Below are 26,278 nucleotides of genomic sequence, written 5' to 3'. Positions count from 1 at the left end.
TGACAGAGGTCTCTCTCCTCGGCTGTTTGCTTCATTGACTCCGATGCCACATCATGTGTTTGCGTTTCAGAAATCCCCTGAGAAGCCCCGCTCGGGTATTTTCTTCACCCTCCTGTCATGGGTCAACTCGTTCACTGAGCAGACTCTCTCTACGCCTCTGTTCAGAGTATTCCTCGACCTTTATTCTGGTGTAATTTGAGTTTCCCAAGCTTCTTTCATAACCTTACATTTTAAAAAAAAGTCTGTTTATGAGATTTGGTCTTACAGTGGACCCTGAGGCTCGTGGTGCTCTTCCACTCTCTACTGCTTTTATTGTGGCGGTCTTTTGTCCAACTGCTTCTTTATTCAGATGAGTTTTGGAGGTTGTTGTGATTATTTTGAGGATAAATGGGTGAAAATATTATTTTTTATTCTATGTATTCCATCACGTTTCTCTACTTTTGGTGCATCTTTTTCCACTACACCGCTCCATCGCATGTTAAAGTCTGACTTGCTTCTTTCTACCTCCTTTCAAAAACGAACAAAACAGACTTAATCTCTTTTAGAATGAGATCCCATGTTTCTGTTCTTCCCTCCCGCTCTGTCATTATTGTGTAGATTTCATGGTTTCCAAAGCTTCACGAGGTAATTAAACAAGTCCCAACACGCTGCATGTTGTGTCTTAAATAGGAAGTATTGAAGGAACAGATGAGTGCCCCTGTTAATGGGACTATTGGAAATATACACAACCAGACATTAAGATCCAGTTGACAAAACAACAAAGCTTCCTGTTCACTTCAGGTGTGTGGGCAGACAAAAGATTAATCAGGTCACAAAAGAAATCATGCTTAGTGCGGGTTGGACAGAGAAGAAAGGAACGAGGCTCCAGATTATACCGACTTTTTTCTGACTTTCTGTTATCTTTTCATGGAGGGGGACGCTTTAAACGTCAAACTAAAGAATAAAGAGGCTTAACTCTTTTTTTTTGGAGAGGTCAGATTTTGAAGAACTAGATTATAAAGCTTTACAATATTAATTTATTTCTCTTTTCTCGTTTTTATTTTTTTAGGTTTTCAATATTAATTAACTGAAAGAGATGAGGGTTTGCTTTTATCTTGTGCTGTATGTTTGTTTTTGTAAACCGTTAGATTCAGAATGAACACATAATACTTTCACCACTTCATTAAACTTCACTAGACTTCTCAAAAGTAATTTGTTTGTTTATTTATCTGCATTTGTTTGTTTAATGAAGCTTCATGCCAACAACTTAAAGCTAAAAAAAAATGAACTAGTGTGACTCAGCATAATCTAAAAAAGCTGTACGTTTTTTTTTTGTTTTTTTTAAGCTACTTCATTCATTTGTCTACTGTGGGAGAGAAAGTGGACTTCATGGTTTGCAGGAGCTTGCAGCAGAACTTGATTCAGGCTGCCCTCTAGTGGCTGCATGGTGTCATTTCCTGCTTTGAATGTGAAACACAGGTTCCTACGACATGATGATTTCTCATGTTTTTTGTACTTGTGTGTTTGAGAGACAGCATGTATAGAAAGGTGAAGTCAGGTGCATCGTTAAGGACTCACAGTGAGATCATCTTATTGATATAAAAGCTTTTTATTTCTGCTTTAAAATAAACTCTTTTCCTCCTTTTTTATTGTGTTTATGTGTTGTTGTTGTTGTTGTTAAGGTGCTTTTATTACGTTTTAAAGATCAGACTGGATTTAAAACAGTTCTGAAGGTAAAAGCATCAAAAGCTAACAGGAAGGCCAGCCAGCTAGCTTAGAATCTGTCCTGCACTTCAACATCATTAGAAGCAGCATATATTTATTAGATTTAAACTCAATGTGTATGTTTTGTGTTGTAACAGATTCTATCTTTACATTTCTGCCGTCTCAGCTCTAAATGCGTTTGAGCAGCCATGTTGGTGCAGGACCGCCGGGCAGCACGAAATAGCTCCACCACCAGGGCTTCTCGGCTCGCTCCTCGCGGTTCAGGCTCAGATCAGCCATCAGGGTGTAGCGCTCGTACTGATTGAAGGGGTCAAAGCGGTCGTAGGAGCCCATGGAGGGGAGGGTGTCGTCCTCCTCCTGCGTGGCGGGCTCTGCAGCAGCCCTCTGCAGCACAAAGTCCACACGGCCCGCCGCACTCATGCTAGAAGGGAGCTTGACTCTCTTCATGGCTCGGGTGTAGCCGGGGGCCGAGGCAGAGACGATGTAGGTGCCGGGGATGAGGAGGCGCCAGTAGTCTCCGTTTTCAGCTGGACAGAAAGAAGGAGGCTGAGAACTGAGATTTTGGGATCTTCTTTTTTTTTTTAAAGGGCCACTCCACCAACTTTAGTTTCACATGCTTGAGGCCGTAATACTGCATTTATATCACTCAGCGTGGAAGGTAGAGATGTTGAAGAAGCCCCTTTTTTCTGCTACAACGTTTAAAAGTGTTTTAAGCCTGTATTTACAAAGTAACACTGTATTCACTGTGAGCTTAAAAATAGAATTTGGTTGAAGTAAGGCTCCCATCTGTATTTCGTTTTTTATGGAAATTTAGTAAAATTGAGTGTTTCAGAACAATTTCAGCTTCCTGTTTGTAAGTTTAAGGCACTATTAATTCTGTGATGTGGAAAATAAAGATGGAAATTTCAAATGGAAAAGTTGCTCAGTGTAATCTGTTGAGCTGGTGCTTTCTCAGAAACTCCTGTAGCCAAGTCAGCGGGTCAAAAATGAAGGGGGAAAAAAAACAACGAAGGAATTCAACACAAACAAATCTCTTTTCAGCAGAACAAAATCCAACTTACTGCTTTGACAACAGAGAAGCGGAAACTTTAGCATTAATATATATTGTCTGAGGATTTTTCACATTCATTCTCAATTTTAATCAGTAAAGTTTGAATGTTGTCTCGTTGACGTTTTCTCAACATCATGATCAGACACTCTGAGGTCATGAAGTGTCTAAATAAAAGACACATGTTTCAGAAAATGAAAACAGCAATACATTTTTTTTTTTTTACAGTAAAATAAATAAATAATCTTGTTCAAATGTAATGAGATTAATAGAAATGTGGTGGTTCAAACTTCTTCCCATTCCTTTTCCAACACGTAATTAGAACTGCCTGTTGTCTTATGCAAGATTCTTCTGTGGGTTTGTTTGTTTTGGTTTTTGAAAAAAAGAAGAAGCAAATGTTTGAAATAAAACCTCAATCACTCAATTATATTTAACAGAATCCTTTCAGTCATTTAAATGACTAATTGCATTAACTACTATAGTCAGGGGTTTGACAAATTAAAACTGTGTTGTGTTATTGGATAAGCAGGATGCAGTGTTAGTGGCTGACCTGTAATGGACTGAGATATTTAAGGCATGAATGTTGACTATCATTTTGTCCTCCATCCCTTTAAAGAGTACACGCCTTTAAAGAGGGTGATTTTTAAATGATTGGAGCAGCGCTTAAATCAACAAAATGTGAGATGTTGGCCGCACAAAAATTGGAAAATAACCAGGAAACAAATGGGATAGCATCGCGTTAATTACCACACTGTGAAACAAGAATGTCTCTCTTTAGAGATATTGCATCATGTAAGCAGATGATCTTTGTTACCTGAGGTGACGTCATGTCGGATCTCTCTCACTGATATCCGAGCACCTTTGATTGGGTTCCCCTCCTCGTCTTTTACGATACCTTTGATACCTTGATGGGCCTAAAGGAGCAACACACAACAAGTTCAGATATAACAACTAAGAATTCATAAACACAACAAGAGCACTCATATTAAATAATGAGATCTTTTTAATAATACTACAAATATTTACGTCTCTACATTTACAGACTCACAGCTTCCAAATGAAATGTTATAACTATAAGATTTTTTTACACAACAAGTATCATCATGTTCTTACTGCCTCCATAAAAGTGAGCAAAGCCTCATAGTTTTCATGCCAGCCGATAAATAATTCTTCTTCAGGGGGAAATTTATCGCAGCCCAGCTCGACCGCCACCTCGAAACAGTTAGTGTGTAGATAGTTGAAGTCCTGCATGCCTGATAGGAGACAAAAGAAAACTGCTTTACCCAGAATGCCACAAGAATCTGAGCTGACCTTTCCCCTACACCTCCCTGGGCTTCCTTCCCAAATGCCCATCCCCTGATTTGTTACCATAAGTGGTTTAACAGCGACCTCTAGTGGCTGTTTCCAACATTACATTTTATTTTTTTCACAAGTCAGAACTTTGACTGTCTTAACTCACCGCCTGCGAAGCTGGACCATTGAGCTCCATTAACGGTTCCTCTCTGACTCTTACTATGAGACGATCCACAGCGGGCGTTTTCATTTGCCATTCTTTCATGGGCGTTTGCATATGTTCTTGCTAGAAGCTTGAAAACCTACAAAATAAAAGCCTGAGGGTTAATTTATTGTGCTTTACGTTTTTTTACAGATGAGAAAATGAACATGAAAATCATTTAGTTTGGAAATGCGTTCCAAAAAATAAGCACACAATGAAAATAATTATGATTGTAAATGCCTTATGTTGTTAAATCAACAGAAGAAGGTTCAGTCTTTTCAATAACCAGAGTTACATACTGACAGCTTGTAAATGACTCAATACTCATATGTTTGATAGATTTTTTTTTTCATTTTCACATTTTCATCTGGTGTGAGGGAGACCATGTTGCGCTCCAGAGGGTGTTTGGACAGATCGTACGGGTATGCCACTACCAGGTCTCCACCCTGAAAGTTAGCCGAGAGCACAAACGGGATGGAGCGGATCCACTTCATGACAGCATAAGTCTCCGGTGCCACCTGCGTTGAAGCATTAAGACTTATTTGGGCCCAAAGAAGAAGAGAAGTTGATCTGCTTTAACATCCACTAGTCTTTGATATATCATTTGCTGTCATGACACATATGGACATGGATTCATCCTGTACCTTACCAAACCAGTAATAGTCTGGGATTGGGATGTGGTCAGTGCGGTAGCCTTTCTGTCTGCGTCGGCTGTAAGCAATAGACGTCAGATCAGGGAAGTTTCTGTTCAGGTCGACGTTCTGAGCGTTGTTTCTGCCGATGTTCCACAAATCATATCTGGGACTCTTTGGGACACACAAAAGTGAGTTATTTAAGTATTAATGGTTTTCTGGAAAGTATTCACGTTTACATCCCGACTTTGATGATGACACCTGTCCCTCTAGAATCTAAATGTTTAATGAATATTGGCATATTTGGCTAGTTTCAAATATGGTGGGTGGTTTGACAATCCACACTGAACGGAAATGTCTGGGCTTCATCTCAAATTATCTATCAACCAGTTGACCAATTAAAAAAAAAAAATAACACTGTTGAAAGTGTTCATCTCAAAAGGTGACTCCTAAAACTGAGTTCTTTGTCCACACAATGAATGAAAACCAACAGAAAGAAATTACCTCAAATTTGACAACCTGTTACAGGCAAATAATTAACAAAAGTGCAGATGAATTTTATGTTTAAGACTTATCATTGAAGTCTGTGGGATAACTCTTGCCTAAAGCAAACAGGTGGTTTTCTGCTATCGGATATTGGTTTGATGACAATAGCGCTAAACTACCCGAATCAAAGTGTATCTTTGTTTGCATCATTTCACTTGAAGGAAAAGTGGCAAACCACCCAGCATGCATTGAGCAAGCCAAAATGTCATGTGCTGAAACTCCACAAATGTAAAATATGAGGAAAGCTAAAGGGTGGCTGCAGAACTTCAAATTATAACACAATTTTATTTAAACCATAACATGAACAACACTAGTATTATACACATATAGTATATATATAATACACATATTGGACTCGTTTTTAACTTTTACACTTAACATGAACGTGGGTAATTAATATGCTGTTTTTTACATGTATTACAGAATATGTTTAAGTGTTGGCAAAGCAGTAAATATGTAAGACTAATGAAAACTCACCCCCTCCTCATCAGCATCGTTATTGTCCTGAATTCCTGAAACGGCCAACTCGTATCCGTCAGGGTTCATGGAGGGCAGGATGTGGATGCGTGTGGTGTTGATGAGGGTCTGGACACGTTCGTTCCCCAGCAGATACTCTGAGCACAGGTACTGAGCCAAGTAGATCAGCAGCTGACGGCCCAGGACTTCGTTTCCGTGCATGTTGCCAACATACTTTATCTCTGGCTCAACTGCAAACGGTAAAATTAACAGAAACTGTTCTCAGGTCTTATAATAAAAGAGGATTCAGACTATACATGGCTGTTCTTAAACTTCTCAAGTCACCTGTGGTGTACCACAAGGTTCAATTCTAGGTCCTATTTATTTTATACCTACACATTGTCACACGTTTGTCTCCTCTCTTCTGTGTTTTTACATCTCTGTCCTCTTGATTATATAATGTTAATAAATAGTGTTACTATAACTGTTAGTTTTACTATCCGTGTAGACTTGGGGGCATGATTTACTCACGCAGTTCATGTTCTCCGGGGTTGTTGGAGAACTCAATCACAAGCAGCTCCCGGCCCTCAATACTGCGTCCGATGCTGTAGGTTCTTGCTATGTTGGAGCATTGATCTTCAGTTTTCTTCAGGATGCTGATCATATGAGCATTGGAGTGATAGGTGAACTTTATTGTGGTGGCTGGTTCCTCAGGAGGAAGCATCTCCATGTCATCCATGTCATCTACATCCTGTTGTGCTGTAAAGAAAAACACTGTTATCACAGATCAACGTTTGAAACCGTGACTGACCAGCTTTAGATCAAATAAAAGTTCTCTATTCATTCTTGTTGGGCTTCCAGGCTATAAATAGGATGTTTGAAGAATCTGGTGTGTGGGGCACTGGTGGCGCAGTGGTTAGTGCGCGCGCCCCGTGTATGGAGGCAATAGTCTTCCAAGCCGAAGTTCAAATCCAGCCTGTGGCTCATTTCCCTCATGTCATTCCCCTCACTCTCTCCCGATTTCTGACTCTATCCACTGTCCTATCTCTCCATTAAAGGCACAAAAAGCCCAAAAATAAATCTTTAAAAAAATAAAAATAAAGAATCTGGTGTGTGTAGCAGAAGCCAAAAAGAGAGTGGGGAAAGTCAAAGCATTACCAAACGCCGTATGAGCAGAATGTGGTCCTTTCAGCTGTAAATCAGTTGATGCTTGCCCTAATTTTTGTATTCATTTTTTGCAAACACCAATAATAGCTTCAAAATCACATGGAACAAGTTACACCCTTGTGCTGCCAGATTGAAATTCTGAGAAGAAATTGTATCTGTGAAAGCTGGCACAAGTGTAAAACTAATTTTATATTTAGGTCCAAACTTTGCCATCTCTAACAAGCTTACTCAGTCTACCCAATTTAACATGATTTAAATATATGGCAACAGTAACCCCTCAGTGCCTGTGTTTGTTTGAATGTGTTTTAGAGCTTTTTAAATACAAAAATAAAGAAGACAAGGTGCTAACACGCTTAAGCATTTCTAAAGATTTTCTTGGCCACTAGGGCGGAGTGTGATATGCCATAAACACAACAGCAACCTGGTTGATATGTGAATGTGTTAACAGTTTTCTATGAGTACATAAAGGCCAAAGGACTTATTTGAAGTTGTATTGCTAGGATGGTAAATTTAGTTCCAATATTTTTAGCTCTGTTTAGCAGCTTTGTGTGGAAAGTAACAGATCTCCTGCTTAACACATATGGCTAGTAACTAACTTGTCATTTGTTGCCGGAAACATAGCATCAAAATGTGAAAATCTGAGCTTTTTTTACTAGTAGGAAAACTTGAATGACACATTGTAATTTAAAGTATTGACAGTGACTATCAGAAGTAACTAATCCATTCATACACATTTATACCCTGTGGAAGAAGCAGCAGGAGCAATTTGGGGTTAAGTGTCTTGCCCAAGGACACATCAGACATGTGGCTGCAGGAGCTGGGAATTGAACCCTCGACCTTACGGTTGAGAGACGACCAACTCTTCCAACTGAGCCACAGCCACAATGGCCTCCAAATTATTTCTTAAACCAAATATTCTGCTGTCAGTTCACTTAAAAAGGAAGACAGGAATGAAGACATTTACATAAAATGATAACATGCGTCAGTATGTTGTGTCTATTTGTTGTTTTTTCCACCTAGATTACACACACTGTGAAGTATTACTGTGTCAAAAGCTTTCGCCCACATAATATCAAAACTAGAACATCAGTTTTAATTTAATATGAAGATGGGAATAATTACACAGGGTCAACCTGCTGCCAAACATCTGAAACAAATCCCACATCGCAGAAACATTTTTCTCTGCAATAAAAAGTGAATCACTTTGCTACAGTAGTTCAGTTTAGTTGTTTTCATGGGCTGACTTTTGGACTTTAAGGGCTATAAACATATTTTACAGAAAACACTGTAAACCTTTGTGTCTTAATGCTCATATTGGTTCCTTCTGTTTGGCAGATTTCATGTTCTCATATGGCTCACACATGATTTCTGAGTGTTGTTTTTTAGCCAGTATTTCAAAAACTTACTTTGATAAGAATTCACACTCGTTTTTTAGAAAATGCTATCAGGAAGTGTTTGCTTTTCTGGCGGTTCATTAGAAGGACAAGCTTTTAACGAAAGCACATGGAAAATAGCCACGGGTCATGGTTAAGTGAACGTTTATATGAGAAGAAAAGGCGTTCCACTTTATTTTGAGGTGGGCCACGTGTGTGAACCAGATGTCTGCTGAAAAATGGTCAAAAACTTTTGTGTGTCTCTCGCACATGATTGCAATATAGTTAGTCGAAAGCAAGAATATGCCACAGTGCAAATGATAGTGACTCTAGCGCTCACCTGTGAGGCCCTCCAGTGGGTCATAACACTCCTCTTGCTCACTGACGAAGAAGCGGTCACAGTCCAGGAAGTAGGGCCAGGCCATCTCTATCGCCTCAAACGCGTCGCTGCATTTCTTACGGATGGCCTCGCAGGTGGACCGACAGGGCTTCATCACCTTCGCCTTCTCACAGCGGGGGGCCAACACGGAGCAGCCCAGCATGCGTATCTCGGGGTTGCACTCGCCGCCAAGAAGAGACTCCACCACACTCATGAGGAGGTACTCCGCTCCGGCCTCGGCTTCCTCTCGAGTCTTGTGTCCGAGGATGTTCGGGAACATTGTCTGTGTGTAGGGCATGTCGTCGCAGTAGGAGAGTAACACATCTGTGCATTTTGCTGAGGCGGGAGAAAGAAACTCGGATGAAAGTATCACTCACGGGGATCTAACTTTAACCATCTTATTTTGAAAATTCAAAGCATGAATCTCCATTTGTCACACATTTAATCATGAGCCATGCAGCACCAAATATTTCTATTATCTCTGGAAATTAGAATTTGAATATTTCATAGTGTCATTGATCATCTAAAAATACACATGCTGGTCTCATTGCTTTTGGCTCTGATTCCATTAAGGTTACACCCAGTGTGACTTCAGTGATGTCATTCTTTTAGATGTGAAAAACACTGACTCAGTCCAAATCCACAGGGACATTACTCGACAAACACAAGGTTTAGAGCTTGATCTTTCTCTAGGGTGAAAACTGAGTGGTTTCAGGGCTTGAAAGTCGCAATTAAAGCAGCTGTTTGTGAATTAAACAGTAAAATAGGTGATAAGCTGCTATAACAAGCTCATACAGGACACAGCTCTCCCTAAATCCAAGCCCAGAAGGTACTTACGTTTTTCTTGCACTGTTGGCTTGCACAGTCCTGTAAGACACATCAGCAGCATGTCATTAGCCGACACTTTGGCAGACACTAGATGGCAGGAGTGGTTTCTGCAAAAGCCTCAATGTGGCCTACAAAAAACTGAGCTTGGTAAACCTCTGGTCTTGCTTCAGCAGCTTTTTTAAAAATGAACTGTCTGTCTGCAACGTATCAAAGCTTTCACCTTCATTCACAGTAGGCCTATTATTAATAGTCTACAAATAATAAATGTTAAAAAGCAACAAGTAAAGTAAAATACTACTTCGATTAAAAGAGCAGCAGGCAAGCGTCTGATCTAAATGGCTTTCATTTAGTTGCTATTAGCTTTAAAAGTTGCAATTTGGCAATTTCCACAATTTTTACGACATTAAAATACGTTTTAAGGTCGAGAAATTTACGCAGAGTTGAAATGAGCATATGCCAGAACTTATTCATGCAGCAGGTCATGATATGCACGTAACACAGCCTAATAAAGTTTCTATTAAAAAGCAGCTACTAAACTTTACCTCTAACCTCTGGGTCACACCGTCGAGGAGCAGAAGACACAAGGACCACAGACTGCAGCAGGATCAGCAGCATGATGCTCATTTTCCGCTGTTTATACTCCGGTTCGATGTGGCACCTCACACACAGACAGAGGGAGGGTGCGTCAGTTTCCAAGGTCTGCAGAGCTTCTCTCTGAACTTCTCTCAAAGCGACTTTATTAGGCGTATTACGGTCAAATATCATGTTACGGAGGAAGAAGGAGGTGAAGTGGGGACATTAACGTTTAGCTGGTAGCATGCAGGCAAATAGGCCCAAAGCTTTCCCCACCACTTTATTACTTTATGATTTAGAAAGTTTTGGACTCTTAATAGAATTTTGTAATTGTGGTCTGTGTCATTACTTGTCCTTGTATTACTAGATAGGGGTGTCCAAAGTGAGGCCCGAGGGCCATTTGCGGCCCTTGGGGGGATTTTTTTGCGGCCCGTGACTTCAAATGAAGAATCAGAAGATTTTGAGGCCTTGATTAAGATTGGCACATTATCTTATTTTTCTTTTTCATGTTAACAAGGGCTGAACAATATTCCTAAAATAGAAAATGTTCAGTAACATGTATGTTGTTGTTGTTGTTTTTTTTTTTTTTTAAATCTACAGCTTTTACTATTTTCCACATTTTTTTTGTAAACTATGAAAAAAAACTTGTGCAAAGTTTTTGCAAAGAAGCGGACTGTTGTTTAACCATTTAAAGACCTGAGCTAAATGCAGAAAGCTTTTCCAAAAACATGAACCACGTTACAGACTTGATTCTGAGAAAAAAAAACAAATAAAGTAGAACGAAGAAATCAAAATATTTGATTTCCTTTTATTAAAGGGTTTCTTTAGCGAGCCTTTTGATTCTGATCTACAAAGCCTGACTATTTTTTCAACTATATTTAAAAAACAAAACCTGTGGCCCGCGAGCGATTCTAACACAACAATTTTGGCCCGTAAGAAAAAAAGTTTGGACACTGCTGGGCTACAGGATAGGCTATTAGTTAAAAAAAAGTTCAGGGGAAAAAGCTCCTTAAGCTAGTAGAAGCAATTTGGGTCCTTTAAGAACTGGCTGTCTAGTGTAAAATGACAAACTGTTTCATGTCATGCTAACAAAGTATTTTACTTTACCAGTAGGGTTATTCAAATATGTGTCATTTGTATTTGTTTTCAGGTCAAACTTTGTTCAGTTAAAGTTTAGTTTTAAACATCCTTTTAGTTTTCACTTATCCAACACCTTAATATCAGGGTCTGTCTGATATATAAATCGGCAAATAGGCTACTGAAGTGCTAATAGTTGCCAATATAACAATAACAGCAAGAAGCCTATTTGGATTGTTTAAAATCTGATATGGGCAAATTTATCAATCTCTTCTCATTCAACAACAAAAAATCTTGTGATTGCGAAATTGTGTCATGACCTGGTTTGTCCAACAGGGGGCCCTGAGAATACAGAGTTTATTACACCCAGCATTGTCTGCAGCACATGTAGCAGAGCATCACAGCTGAAGACACAGACAGGATAACGTTTGTAACAGAAGCATATTGTATGTACGAATGTGCCTGAGCTAACTGATGGTTCTATTGGTTTGCTAGTCTCTGCTCAATGATATATCCAATAGTAGAGATTAAGGTTAAAACTCATCAAAGTTCACAACACAGAGCAGCACTCACCAGTGACGTGCCGTGAGGTTCATGGCTGGTGAGGTACTGACTTTTCCGGAGTCAGATTTACAAACATATGAACCCATTTATAGCTCACTGACCTCTGAAAGGACAATTTGATGATTACGTGTGTTCTTGCATGGGTTACAGTCCAGTTTGAGGCTACAAAATCAAAATGGTAGAGGCTAGATTCAAGTCATTCCCACTAGCTGTTTTGAACTTCGATACACAGACACCAACCCAACATGATATTTAATTAATGTTCTCTTATAGAACAATGATTCTCAAAATGACCGCTTACACAACCATGAGATGGAGCAAACCATTGATTGTCAAGAGGAATCCTAATTAGCATCGTGTCTTAGCTGTGGTGATTGCCACCTGACCTGATTTCTCTTTTTCTAACACACATAAGATCCTGAAGAATATCACACACAGATAAATTGTCTTGGGTACCTTTTCGCCATCAGAGGACAGCTTGTTTTACTCATTCGAGTAATTATATGGTCTGCTCTCCTTCAAGCTTAGCTGATCTGAATTCACATAATGAAAAGCATGATTATTCATCATGCTGCCAGGCGGGCACTGAACCCCTGGGTTCTGAATAAACGGAGTATCTGGAGAGTGAGCTCGGCCCTCTAGCATGGATGTAATGAGTAGAGTGAGTATAGGAGGTCTGAGCGAGAGTAAAAAAATTAAAAATACAATGCCTCAGCTAAATCAGGAATATGCTAATTATTCCTGAATATGGTTATTTGTGCAAATTATATCATGGGAAATTTATGGGAAATGCGCATAGAGAAATGAATACATCTTGCAATAATACACAATTTCAAAATGAATATTTAAGAAACAACAAATAATAAGTTAACTTTTAAATAGAAACATAACAGGATCATAAGACTGATAGAAAAGAAAAAGATTCTAGTCTATGAGCAAGACTGAGTGACTCACTGAGTTTGTTTATACCACCTACTGATCATTGTGATGGACAAACACCCGTGCAGAGAACAGGAGCTGTATTATATCATGTTGTTTTGAAACTGGTTGAGTGTATCGTATTAATAGACAAAAACGGGCTGTATTAAGAGCAGAAACTGCTGTATATTGTTAAAAACAATTAAGTCTGTATGGGCTGGTAAAGTCAATGCTAAGAGTAACACATTTGGATGTTAATAATTAGAGCTTTTACAGAAAGCTATCAATATTTGTATATTAACAATGCGTAAATTACTCATTTCAGCGCATTAGCTAGCCATTCAGAGCTCTTCTGGATCCGTCTTGACTGAAGCGTGCAGCTATTTTTGAGAGGGAAAGGTCATAAAAACCGTTGGCACACGGCACAATACAGCAGCATTGTTCCTTGATAGGTAGAGACCAAAATGATGTAGTTACCTTGCTGTAGTACAGCTTTGACCAGCTTGTAGCATGTATTGCTTGAATTCTGATGTACCAGTTTTCTTTTTCTTTTTTTTACAGGGGGGTCAAAAATAGAGATCTCTGCACTTGATGCTAATTAATCATTGTTGCTGGTTTGTTCCCAATGCAGCACATTAGGCCTTAGACGGACTGAATCAGAATAAATCAGCATCATTCCACAGAGTGACCTTTGACCTCTTTGTTTAATTACACTCTGCAATAATGCTCCCGCGAAAAGATTGCTCATATGACACCAGAGTCCTTTTTATGCAGTGTATAATCTATGATTATAATTAGGGCCAAAAGTCAGATGGAAGCAAAACAATGTGATGCAGACAGAGGTGTGTAGCTGACGGAGGATAAGCAACCAAAAGAGTATTATTCCCTTTCAATTATACCTATTCCATCATCTTAATATTGAATATTGACTTTAATTTTCCATAATCTGCATCAATCATTTGATTTAAAGTCTTACCATTAACTATAAAATATCCAAGACTTTTAACTGTGCTTCTTAAATTCAATTTATAAATGAAAGCAAAGGGCATTATCTAACTTCATTGACATTGCTTTGAAACATTACTATTTCTATTAGATTCATAATTGACGGTTTTATTGCACAGATTCCACTTAAAGCTATCACACTGCCTAACAGCAAGTGGCTCACAGGAGGAATGATACATGTGTGTTAATTACATCCAAAAAACAGATTTTTAATAAATAAGCAGCTAATCTGGTACAGATGGAAAAATCACATATTCAAGTCTGGCACAAAGACAAAACGGTGTGTTTAAAGCACTTTGAAAGCTCTCCTACGCTACATCACATAGCTCCCCATTTATCTAGACAAAAGTTGTTCCTGTACAGTGCAAAATATATATATATATATATATACTGTATATTATACCATCATTTAAATAGAAACATAGAAACGTTTTTTCAGTCAACTGGCAGAACAAAGCAAAGTTGTACAAAAGTGGGCTATCTCTAGTACATTCAATTACAAAGTCACAATTCTAAGCTGAAGTCAGGAAACATTCTGCACTGACAACAAATCCCACGAAAAGCCCAAAACCAATAATGTATTGACCTTCCTATTGACAAGACTGTGAAGCCACTAAAACCACTCTTTTCTGTAATTATGAGAATATTGTGTTAATTCTCAAGTGAGTTGGATTTAATTAAATGAAATGTGAGCTCTCAATGTTTTGCAAAGTAAGTGGCGTATTAACATGTAAACTTCTCTCTACTATGCCACTGAATAACGCCACTCACAGCAGTCACATTAACAAATATGCTTGCTTTAAAGGGGCTTTGCTCTTAGGGGGCTGGCCTTTGCTTTTAAGGGTTGGCCTTTGCTTTTAGGGGGTTGGCCTATGCTTCTAGGGGGTTGGCCTTTGCTTTTAGGGGGTTGGCCTATGCTTTTAGGGGGTTGGCCTTTGCTTTTAGGGGGTTGGCCTATGCTTTTAGGGGGCTGGCCTATGCTTCTAGGGGGCTGGTCTATGCTTCTAGGGGGTTGGCCTATGCTTTTAGGGGGCTGGCCTATGCTTCTAGGGGCTGACCTATGCTTCTAGGGGGTTGGCCTTTGCTTTTAGGGGGTTGGCCTATGCTTCTAGGGGGTTGGCCTTTGCTTTTAGGGGGTTGGCCTATGCTTCTAGGGGGCTGACCTATGCTTCTAGGGGGTTGGCCTTTGCTTTTAGGGGGTTGGCCTATGCTTCTAGGGGGTTGGCCTTTGCTTTTAGGGGGTTGGCCTTTGCTTTTAGGGGTTTGGCCTTTGCTTTTAGAGGGTTGGCCTTTTGCTTTTAGGGGGCTGGCCTATGCTTTTAGGGGTTTGGCCTTTGCTTTTAGGGGGCTGGCCTATGCTTTTAGGGGGTTGGCCTTTTGCTTTTAGTTTGTCAAAAACATTTTTTAAAACACATCAGTGAACCCACCAACAGGTTCAACATCCTCACTTCCAACTCACCAAGTATGACCGATGGTCAGTGCCAGTGACCAGGCTTCCAAAATATGACAATGTATTCATTTTAGCGTCATGCTGGCCCAGTGGCAAGTTAGCAACTGTAACATTTCCCTCAGTCCTTCAGTTTAACACAAAAATATATTTAGAAACATCCAGCTTGCTGAGAAGAATTTAGTAATTTCAAATTTTGGATGGGAAAGATATATACCAAGTAGCATTGTGAAAAGTGTACAGTTTGGTTAGATTGAGTCGACACAACTTGGTAAGGTAAAGGAAAAAGATCATTGTTGGATCTGAATCAGAAGTTCAGTATGTAAGCGTTTGTGAAGCTAACATATGTCGGTTGCTTAACATTTGTACAGCTCCAGTTGCAGCTCCAGTTATCCACTTGCTGAAACATTCTTGGGCAAGCAATGAAATCTAAAATGCTCTCGGTGGCTTCAACATTGGTATGTGAATGTACTGATGGCTACTTTATCATTTATCCTTTGCCTCTAGTGTGTGAATGTGTGTGTGAATGACTTATTGTGACATGTAGTGTAAAAGCGCTTTAAGTGGGACAATACGAGTCGAGTCCCAAAGAAGTCAACATTAACCACTGGGATCACGGGAAAAGAATACAGATCCTCCTGATGAAAATATCATGTTTGTTTGCTCTCTCCAAAAACGCCACCACTGGTGCTTTACATGACTTCAAAATCACAACAAAACAATTTGTTTATTAATTAAAGAGATGCCTATAGTTTTGAATATTGATGCATTGGGCCACTGACCAAGATACCACGTTTTAAGAGTGAGAAGTGAAAATAAGCTGAGTGGTGACATTTGTCTTCGTAATGGAAAACCAGGGCACTGACGTTTATTTTCAGTTCTAATATTGCCATACATTTATTGAGTTCACAAATTGTGTATTAATCCGGGTCTTAAAAAGCTATGTTTTCACCTGATTGAGAAGTGTTTACATAATCAACAGTGCCCAGCTGTCAAAGGAAAAGATAAAATCTTGAATAAAAAAATCCAACACCTTTTTCATGGATTTACATCTCTGGAGCATCCAGTACTCACGATACATAATACCATACAGTGTATAATATTGTCGATATTGGACTTTTCATGGAATTTGTTAACAACAAAAAAACATAGAATATCCCTTATCCTTTAATATCAAGCTATAAATGGTCCCCTCCTTTGGCTCCTGTAACTACAGTTGCTCTGAGAGATTTAGACAAAGTGCATCAATATTCAGTGACTGACATGACACTGCAAAGTATTCTAACATTGTCAATACAGAACATGGCATTAAGGTAAAGCCTCACCTAACAGTACATTCATTAAAATAAGGTAAGACATTTTCAAATCTTTGCTCCAGCGCCTTTAACGATCATCGGCCTCAGGCTGCGTTTTGTGGCAGTGCAAAGGTCACAACACCGGGATTTGCTGAAGTCGTTACAAAGTGGTCGGAACAACAAAAAAAGGCCACTTTTTTTTTCAAGTCCGTCTCCAGCGGTGTGGTCCTTCAGTTTAAGATGAATCTCCCCCTGGGATTTATTCAATGAAATTGATTCTTGTGATCCGTGTTGTTTTGTGTGTCGATGAAACATAGATCCCTTGTTTGCCCTTGCTGTCCGAGGCAAACGTCTTCCACATCATCCCCTTTGCACCCTATACGTCTTCACCTTCTCAGCTCATCCTCCCCCTCATTACTGTCTCTTCACTCTTCTCCACCCACCATTTTCCTTATTTTAGCTCTTTCTTCAACCCCCACCCACAATCTGTCCCCTCTGTCTGCTCTCTTTCTCCTTCCTTAACAATTTACTCTCCTCCCAGTCTCTCTGCTCATTCTTCTCCTCCGCCCACCTTCTTCCACGAGGCAACCTTTATTTTTGGCTCAAAGTGTGTACCTATCGTGCCCGCTCATTCACTATTAGCTGATCCTCTGAAGACAGTAGTCGTTCTCCGTGTCTAAAGAGCTGTTATGGCCAGACGAGGGGTACAAGTCACGGCGTAGCAGCCTGTTGACGACAGTAACCAGGACTTTCTTGTACTGCTGACGTAGGAGGGAGTAGGCGAAGGGGTCGGATGCAGCCTTGCTGTATGTCAGGCACTTACTGATGATTCCCCAGCGGCGGTTGATATCCACAAAGGGTAGAAGCTCAGCCAACCTGAAGGGGCGGAGGAAGAAACATGACTTGATAAAGTACATCTTAATCAAAGAGATCTATTGTTCTCATGTTGTTTTGGCTGATGGCTGTTCAACACCAGTCTGAAGTTTTACCTAGCCACTGTAACTTTGCTAAATGTTGCTCTGTGCTCATGATGGATTAGTGTTCAGTCTTTGAAGATAATATAACAAAGAGTAAGGTCTCTGACTTGAGATAACACTTGTTATGAATTGGGCTATACAAATAAAGATTGAGTGATCGATTGAACTGTTAGAAGATTATGTCAAACTAAATGTAGACTTAACAAACTAGGAACAGTACTAAAATACTGCTGGGACAAAATGTGGCTTACTATGTGTCTTGTTTTCTCCTCTTATGGGAAACTAGTCTAAAGTCAATTAAACTTTTATCCAATTTTCTCATGTAAAATTCTTTATTTTATTGCAATATGCCTTAAGCTGCACAGAGTTGTCACTAGTGCTTTTAATAAGTCACTTATGGTTGAACTAATCAGTGGTGAACTCTGAAAATGTGTTTAAGAAGAGGATGTAACTACTTTGACTTCACACATTGATTTGTGAACTCCATTCTGAAGCCTTTCTGAAGCTTTACATTTTTACCAACCCCATTTTTTTTCATCAAGAAGTGGCCATAATTTGACGATAATCAGAATCTATCATCTTTATTCTGGTGTGCAGATTAACGCCATGGTGGCCACACCCATAATCATATCTTTGTTCATCAGAAGTTTAACTCTTAATCACTGAAGTAATGATATAAAAGAAAGTACTTAGAAGTTCAATCATTTTCTTATCTTCTTTCTACAACCGTACATCTTCTTTCGACCATTTCAGTCGCCCCCTGCTGGCCATATAGAAATAATGCAGGTGTATTTCACTGCATTATTGGCTTTAATTTTGAAATCATAAGTCTGTCCACTTCTTATACACTGTTTATTGGTGGAATCGGATATTCTAAAAGCAAGGTTTAAAAAAGTTAACTGTTGCAATAAATATGTTCAGATGCCTATTTGATCTTATTATTTTTTACCTTTTGAAGGGCGTCTTAGAGGGCACTGCATTACGCTCTTTAGCACATTGGGTCTCTGTATAGCAAACTTTACTATATTTGATCTACAATACAGGCACTCAAGAGGCCTTCACATGTTTCTGTCGATCTTTTTTGATGTAAAAATTGTAAAATTATTCTTGTGAAATTCTTAATGCAACTTTAATTTTATGATTTAAAAAAACTGTAGGGAAGATTGAAACATGCCTTCATATAAAGAAATCCAACAAAGACTCAATCATTCTTAATTGCATGTCCTTTAAATGTAGACATGCACTCAATAATGTCATATATTAATAATGTAAAAAGACAATTTCTTAGCTCTTTGTGTTGAATGAATGAACTCATTTTTCATTTGCAAATCACAGCACAGAAATCATTACATTAGGCATTTTAAATCTTCCACATAGAGCACACATCAAAAGGAAGTATACATGTGTCTGCATGTCGTGTGACCTTGGTTGAGTGATTTAAAGGGACTTACTGTTTTATACAATATATTTATACCTATGGGAGAGTGAACAATACAACATTGTCACTGTCCATAATTGATGTGTAGAGAAGCTAATTTTAGACGAGACCAGATACACGAGGAGAAACTATTTAATTAGATTTTTGGTTCCAACACTCACTCAGGTTACTTCCTGTGTGTGAGCCAGGCCAGGAGGCTACTCCACTCCGTTCTGACACTTTCCTTGTTAAAGTGTCCTCCTTCTTTCCTCCCATATGTGCAGCTACACACATGTCAAAGTGATGGATCATCAGCAGCACATCTCTTCTCAGCGGGCCATTATTTATCATGTGGACTGTATCTACTGTCCTCTACACTGTATTGTGCATGTGTTTTTGTCTGTTCTTCAGTTGAAGCATCATGACAAGCCACCTGTTTACAGTTTGATTCAGGTGACTAATGAGGCTTCTCATGGTTCATGGAAATGTTGAGAATTAAAATAACCAGGTGGAGACTGTGCTCTCCATGTGTTCAATTGTTCCAAATTGTAGATGACATTTATTACTCATTATATTCTGAATATGCAAGACCAAGCTGAATTTGCTTTATTATGAGTGCATATTTGTTATATTTGATGTTGCTGCTCAGGGGTTTTGTATAGGTGTATGGGTTACTGTTTGATTCTACTTACCTTGTAATAACATAAGGAGCAAAGCAGATAATGAAGGAGCCAATGAAGATGCTGATCTTCTTTGTGGCTCTCTGTTTTCTCCTCTTTTGCTCAGCTAAACATCTTTGTTTCACACTGTTAAATGAAATTTCAGAATGAGAAAAAGACTGGATTTTAGATGAAAAGAGCAGTGAGAAAAGTGATGTTTCTATGCGACACTGAGTTGAACTATACCTGGGGTGGATGTCGACCAGCAGGAAAAGAGTCTGCATGGTGATTATGTCTATCCTCTTGCAGTGGAACCTGGCCACTTTCAGCACCTTCAGGTAGGTGAAACAGAGGATGAGCAGGGAGAGCATGAAGCTGGTGGCGTGGAAAACCACCGTGAACACAGTGAACTTAATCCTGTCGCTGCCCTCCTCGCTCGGCTGCAGGGTGCAGGACGCGTACACGTGGCTGTAGTCCACCCAGGAGAAGAGCAGCGCCGTCAGGGAGAAGGTGAAGGAGTGCAGCCACGAGTAGCACACCATGATCAGTGCGTCCTTGTAGCGCATTTTGGTGGAGTAACTGAGCGGGAACACCACCGCTATCCACCGGTCTATGCTGAGCGCCGCCATGCTCAACATGGTGTTTGCAGTGAGAAAAGTCTCCAGGAAGCTCACCGTGTGGCACACGCAATCCCCAAAAGGCTGCTGGTTCCGGATAATCCCAACCAGAGTGGCCGGCATGTTCAAGACAGTGATGAGGATGTTGCAGAAGGATAAGTTCATGGTGAAGACACCGGGAACCTGCCGGCGAATCTCGGTGCTGTGGACGAAACATAACAGCACCAACAAGTTTGACAACAGCGAGACGACGGCGACCACGACGATGAACAAAGCGAAAAGGATTTCAGCAAAGTCCATGTCTCACTCCAGGAGGTTCACCATTAGGTCACCTTCGCATTTAGTTGATAATGGACACTTAAAATCAACCATTTTCACCCCTGATACGGCGCCAAAAAAAAAAAAAAATTCAATTCAATTAAATCCTCTCAAAACTTCCAGGAGCGCTGTCCAGAGTGCTGAAGCCAGAAAACCGCCACCAGCAGTTCCCTCCTGGAACTGGACGATATTTCCCATTGGAATCCGTCAACTGAAGAAGTAAAGCTTTTGCAAAGTGAAGCAGAGGTGCGTGTGGTGTTTCCCTCATCAGCTTGCTACCACCTCTCAAAGAGCGCCAGACATCCACACAGAAGCAGTTCTGAGGGGGTGAGGAGGGGGGGGGGGGGGGGGGTGAGGAGGCATGCCCACTCCTGTGAACCATCACTTTTACGTGTCACGTGAAGAAGGGAACAACTTGTCCTAGTCATGAGAAAAAGAAAAAAAAAAGTCACAACACATTTCCTACACGTTCAAACACGCTACTCAACGTCAAAGCGTTTTTCTTTGCTCTTCTTCTTCGATTTATTTGCGCAAAACTGTAGCAAATAATCAATTCCCCCCCCCCCCCCCCCCCAGCTAAAGTTATTCTCCTGCGGCTCCCACGTGTTGTCAGCATTGATCACGCCTCGCTCAGAATCAATGAGGGTCTGCAGGTAAAATTCAGAGATGTGCTCCTGGATAATTGGAGACGCCTCTGCCGTAACCGAGTGGACGCAGGTGCACACGGGAGGGCAAATAGATCCCTTTTCCTGGAATGAATTATTTATAGCCGCCAGCTACTGTAGATTCACTATCATAATTTGTGTTTGGTATGCAAAAATATACAACAGGAGCACCATTCATAGGAGAATGTCGATGTTGGTAAATTGAAGTAACAGTTTCGGTTTCTTTTTGACATTTTCCAGTTCTGAAGCCTGAAAGGATATCTTTGTATTAGACACAGCAGAAATGTTTACTGAAGAGAAAACCTAGATTGTACTTTTTGGGTTTCTATTTCACAGCGGGGAAGATGCTGAAGACAAAGTACTGCCTATGAAAAGCCACAGTTTAGCGTTTTATTGTTCAGTGATTTAGTTTGGCAGCCCGTCCTTCAACAATCAAACAAAACAAGAGCTGTATGAAAAGGGACATGGAGTGAAAAACAAAGGTTCTCAGAAAGAATATTTGACTTGTCTGACCTCAGGGAGTCACTGTCTTTCACATCTCCATCCTCCCATGAATCAAACCTAAAGAAGGAAGATGTTGCATAATAATATTTGATTTACGAAGAACAAGAAAGAAAGAAAAGTACCCAGTTGAGAGTGTTAAATAAATACATGTAAAAAAAACAACAACCAGTCCTTAATTAGTTCTTATAGAAAAAAGTATAATGCCTTTTATTATTATGAATTTATTATAAACTAGATTATCTCTAATACAACATGGACTCTTACCAACCATCTTCTGCACATTTGGCACAAGGGCCATGACGTATATGGGAAGGACACGACAGTTCATTGCAAATAATAATTATTTATTGCAAACATGGAGTGTGTTTGTCAGTAAAGTCAGTAGTGTGAACGTGGATGTGTGGCTTAATGAACCGAACAAAGACCAAAATGTGCAGATGATGGTTGGGATGAGTTCATGTGGCATGAGGAGAGAGGGGGGGAGAGAGAGAGAGAGAGAAAGAGAGAGAAAGAGAGCCACACTGGGGTTGGGCTTTTATGCCCTGAGATCAACAGGCCCAGTTGGTCTAAACTGGACTAGCCGATTCCTCTAGGAATAAGGGAGACAGAACCAGTCAGTGGAAATGTAGAACTATAACACAATGTTTTGTGTGTTTAACTTTGTCTGCATCCTTTTAGTGCCCCGCTATGGAATAAATATATCACTGCTTTTTTACTTCATGGTTTAAAACTACGAGCTATAAAATGGGGCCTAATCCAAATAGTAGCAACACACTGTTAGCAGCAACAGGAGTGCACTTCAAGAGATGTTTGTTTCTGCGTCATGTCCAATTCTGGAGGATCTGGTGTAGACGGTGACTCACTGAGGTCAGACACAGCCTGCAGTGTTTTTATTCGCTTCATACTCCCACTCTGTGTGAGGACTTGTGCCTATATCCCCCTCCCCTCCAATTAACTGTTTTATTTATTTAGGAGTTCTAAGTATCAGAGATTTCACTTCAGTCAGACCTGCACTGCTCCGGGGGATCAAGTGTTTAAAGCGATTAGGTGAGCTACTATTAAACGCAGTTTAGGGAAACCCCAAGGCGAGCTAAATGTGAAGTGACCACCGTAATCACAGCTGCTGATGAAAGTCTTTCTATATTCCAGCTGTAATGAAGCTACCTCAGCTTTGAGAGTGTGTTGTGTGTGTGTGTGTGTGTGTGTGTGTGTGTGTGTGCTTCACTATGTGTGTCTGTAGCAGAAAGTCAGAGCGACAAAGCAGCAGCGGCTTATGTCAGTCCCCTTTCAAACAAGTGATCAAATGCTGCGAGAAAAGCTCCAGCTGGGCTCCTGGGGGAGAGGGAGCAGAGCTATTTATAGGCCTGATGGGGTGTCACCTCCAATATGAGACTCGCTGATGGTGAATTACCCAACAGAGGTATGAGGGCGAAGCATTGAACGCAGCTCTAGATCTGATAGCTCTCGTGTGCGTTGAGTTATCAGCTACTGCAAGTTTACAAAGTGTCCAAAGTGCCTCAAGGATCAGGAGGAGATTAAGAAAATGAATTAAAACACTGTGAGATATCACTGATTATCACTGCGGGCTCACTTAATTTTAGTCTCTTAATCCATTAATAATAAATTAAAACAGGTTTATATGAGCACAGGAATAAACAGTAGAAAGTCGATGGTCTCCAGCTCTGAGTTTGGACAAAATACATCTGATTGAGATTGATTGTGAGTCAGATTCAAGCACAGAGGGGAATTAAGGTAACAGACAGAGGAATCCATCAGATCAGGATGAGTTAAATATACACAGTCAAGATGCAAATAGTAATACATGCTGTACATGTGACTGTAGGGAGCCAAAAAGATTCATAATATGGCTGCAATAAACTGTTGTTTTGACTTATTTACCTAAAAAAACCAAGCATGCTAACATGACTATGCTGACGTTCTTACTGTAGAAAAAAGCGGGCGTCGCCTCTTGGTTCAAAAGTGAAACCGACGTGGAAAAGGCTTGAACCTGCATTCTGTCCGATTGCCAGCAGGGGGGCGAATGCACTTGTTGCAGCAGTGAAGTCTGAGTGTTTATAACGGCACTTACAATGAATTTGATTCGGTGAGTTTGACTTTGAAATCAGTTTTTTGAAGGACTTTTTCAAAACATCACCGGCGTTCATTTTTGAAAAGAGTGGTCCCAATTTAGAGAACATTTTAGTACAGTGCAGGATTAAATTCAGAGGTGTTGCTGGACCAGCGAGATATTATAATGAGTGTGTACCCTGACGCTGAAATATGGTTGTAACAATTAAATGCCAAGCTCAAAGCCTAAACAAACAGTAACCAGTTGGTGACTTCCCAGTGATGATGTCCACTCCTTTTCATGTAATCTATGGCTAACACTTAACATGCTTTCATACTGATGTGAGGCAGGGATCATGTTTACAGCTCATTATCAAGCTTAGGATAGTATACTCACAAAGCTACACAACACATAGAAACTTACATTGCATGTCATTGGTTTTGTATTGAGTAACAACAATGACTGATGTAACAATCCTCCTGTGATTGAAAATGACCTCTCTCTGTGTTTCCGACTGTGTGTAGGTCAAAAGAAGCCTTTCTAAAAACGGTCTTCTTGTTCTCTTGGAAGTTGCGTTTGACGTCCTTAAATATCTTCGAACACTTTGCAGACTAAAGCAGCCAAATCAAACAGAAGGATGTCTTGTGTTGCAGTCATGTCTCTCTTCATGTTGATGACAAAAACAGGTTTATAATATAAAACACAGATCGTAAAAAATGAAATGGAATCATGAGGCTGTACAGACACAAATAAAGACACACAACGAGAGTCGTGCTTTTGCAGAAAGAAAACAGAACCCCGAGCAGAAATGTATCTTTGGACCATCGCCCGACCTCAGCTTCATAACAAAGCCTCCTCTCACAACTTTCAATCGTAACCACTAATGTTACGTAACAGTGCCTGACCTTCATACAGACCAACGGCCTGGTCACCTTCAGGAGGTTCAGAAAAAGCGTGATCTCAGCACAGGGAGGAATCCCCCCAGGTACCCTGCAGGTACTCAGAATGTCACTCAGAGCTTGTACCTGTGCTGTGTTTCACCTTTTTAAATTCACTGGCCCAAAGTCCCGGGAGCGCAGAGCACCGGCCTAGGGCCAGGAAGGAGGGGGCGGGGGGTGGATCTCAGGTCATGCATTAGGTAACTTGGCTTTGGTGTGTCTCCTCTCGGAGTCAAAACAGAAGATACAGTAGCAGGTAACATGACGCCTTTTGACAGCTTTGTAGAATAGATCCTTACCACTCTCTATCATTCAACCACTAAATCATTCATGGTCAGACTTTCTCTTTGTGTTTTAGCTCATTTACAACACATCTATTTAAATCTTCACCGTAAAATGACTTTGATGAAACATCAGAGTGAGCACTGAGTTCATTTTGTTTCAGTTGAGGGGAAGAAAGACGGCATGCTGGGTGCAACAGAACGGCTTACAAAGGGTCATTCACAGTAAGACCAACAGGTTTAGATGTTTTTCAATGCTCCCATGAGGAGTTTAAAGTTGATATTGAAACAGAATGAAATGGATATCAATGCTTCTTTGTGACCCTCAGATTGACTATCTCTATGAAGTTACTTGCTGTGATCAACAGAATGCAGCCTAAACAGCCTTCTTTTTTTTTTTTTTTACATTTTATATGGCAAAGATTGTCCATGAGAGATACATTTAAATGGTCAAATAAACCAGGGGGAGATTTTCTTTTAAAGGTGTAATATGTAGATTTGTTTTTTCTAAATGGACTAAACTTATTTTAAATATATTTTTTGTTTGTTGAGTACTTTCATCACCTCTGATATTTCCAGCAGTTATCAAAGCCGGAGAAATCTTTAATGTTTTAATTGTATCGGCCCAAAGTCTTTCTTGGCGGCCGCCGTGACAGAGCCACCATGATTTGGCCACCTGCATTTTGATACGGCAAGATTCTGTCATTTGTAACCTTGTTTTTTTTTTGACTGGTAAAATTGTTTTGCATCTTGTGAATGTCTTTTCCAAAATGTAAATTTGTTTTGTCCGTGGTAAAAGTGTTTTTTTCTTTGTGATTCTGGTTTCCAAAATGTAAATTTGTCTCAAGTTTTGTAAAAGTGTTTCACAATTTGTCATTTTGGTAATTATGGTTTGCGCTTCCCAGCCACCGTACAACTATATGTTTGATATCAAATGAGATCCTTGAATTGAAAACATAGAAGGTTGAGGTTTTGTTTCTATTGGCTCTTGTCTGGATATTTTCCATTATACACATGTAGTATTACCTCTTCAACTTCATGTGCTATTAATTAACAAGACATTTTCTTATGTGCTATTTTTAGACCCAGTTTAAAGTGCTGCCCTTTTTTTTATTTTATGTGTTGGTCGAGTGTCTCTACCTTCTTTTACATTTTAATGATAAGCTAATAGAGCCAGTTTTTCTGTTTTTGGTATTAATTCACTGATGGTAGATGGACTGTCCTCGTCTCCTGTCAAAGCTCTTTGTACACCCCATGTCACATTGACCCATTCACACACTGACGGCGGAGGCTGCTATGTAAAGTGTATACCATTTCTACCATTCAT

General features: G+C 39.9%; 2 protein-coding genes across 2 annotated transcripts; both read right to left on the bottom strand.

The window, feature by feature from the left end:
• Window positions 1-1,569: 1,569 nt before the first annotated feature.
• Window positions 1,570-10,312, bottom strand: LOC132958398 (carboxypeptidase Z-like). The gene is made up of 11 exons (XM_061031163.1): window positions 10,171-10,312; window positions 9,638-9,667; window positions 8,762-9,136; window positions 6,413-6,640; window positions 5,903-6,132; window positions 4,892-5,053; window positions 4,607-4,765; window positions 4,212-4,347; window positions 3,866-4,005; window positions 3,567-3,666; window positions 1,570-2,231 (listed from the first exon to the last, which is right to left on the bottom strand). The coding sequence occupies exons 1-11, from the start codon at window positions 10,250-10,252 to the stop codon at window positions 1,873-1,875; spliced, it is 2,001 nt and encodes a 666-aa protein (XP_060887146.1). The 5' UTR covers window positions 10,253-10,312; the 3' UTR covers window positions 1,570-1,872.
• A 5,324-nt stretch (window positions 10,313-15,636) lies between these two features.
• Window positions 15,637-20,552, bottom strand: gpr78b (G protein-coupled receptor 78b). Its single transcript, XM_061031791.1, has 3 exons — window positions 19,807-20,552; window positions 19,594-19,707; window positions 15,637-17,383 (listed from the first exon to the last, which is right to left on the bottom strand). Exons 1-3 carry the CDS (start codon window positions 20,475-20,477, stop codon window positions 17,146-17,148), a joined length of 1,023 nt encoding a protein of 340 aa, XP_060887774.1. The 5' UTR covers window positions 20,478-20,552; the 3' UTR covers window positions 15,637-17,145.
• Window positions 20,553-26,278: the final 5,726 nt, after the last annotated feature.

This window comes from Labrus mixtus, chromosome 23 (assembly GCF_963584025.1).
Source record: "Labrus mixtus chromosome 23, fLabMix1.1, whole genome shotgun sequence".
In the NCBI taxonomy this organism is placed as follows: domain Eukaryota; kingdom Metazoa; phylum Chordata; class Actinopteri; order Labriformes; family Labridae; genus Labrus; species Labrus mixtus.
Note: the sequence above shows the minus strand (reverse complement) of the source record. Positions and strands in the feature narration are given on the sequence as shown.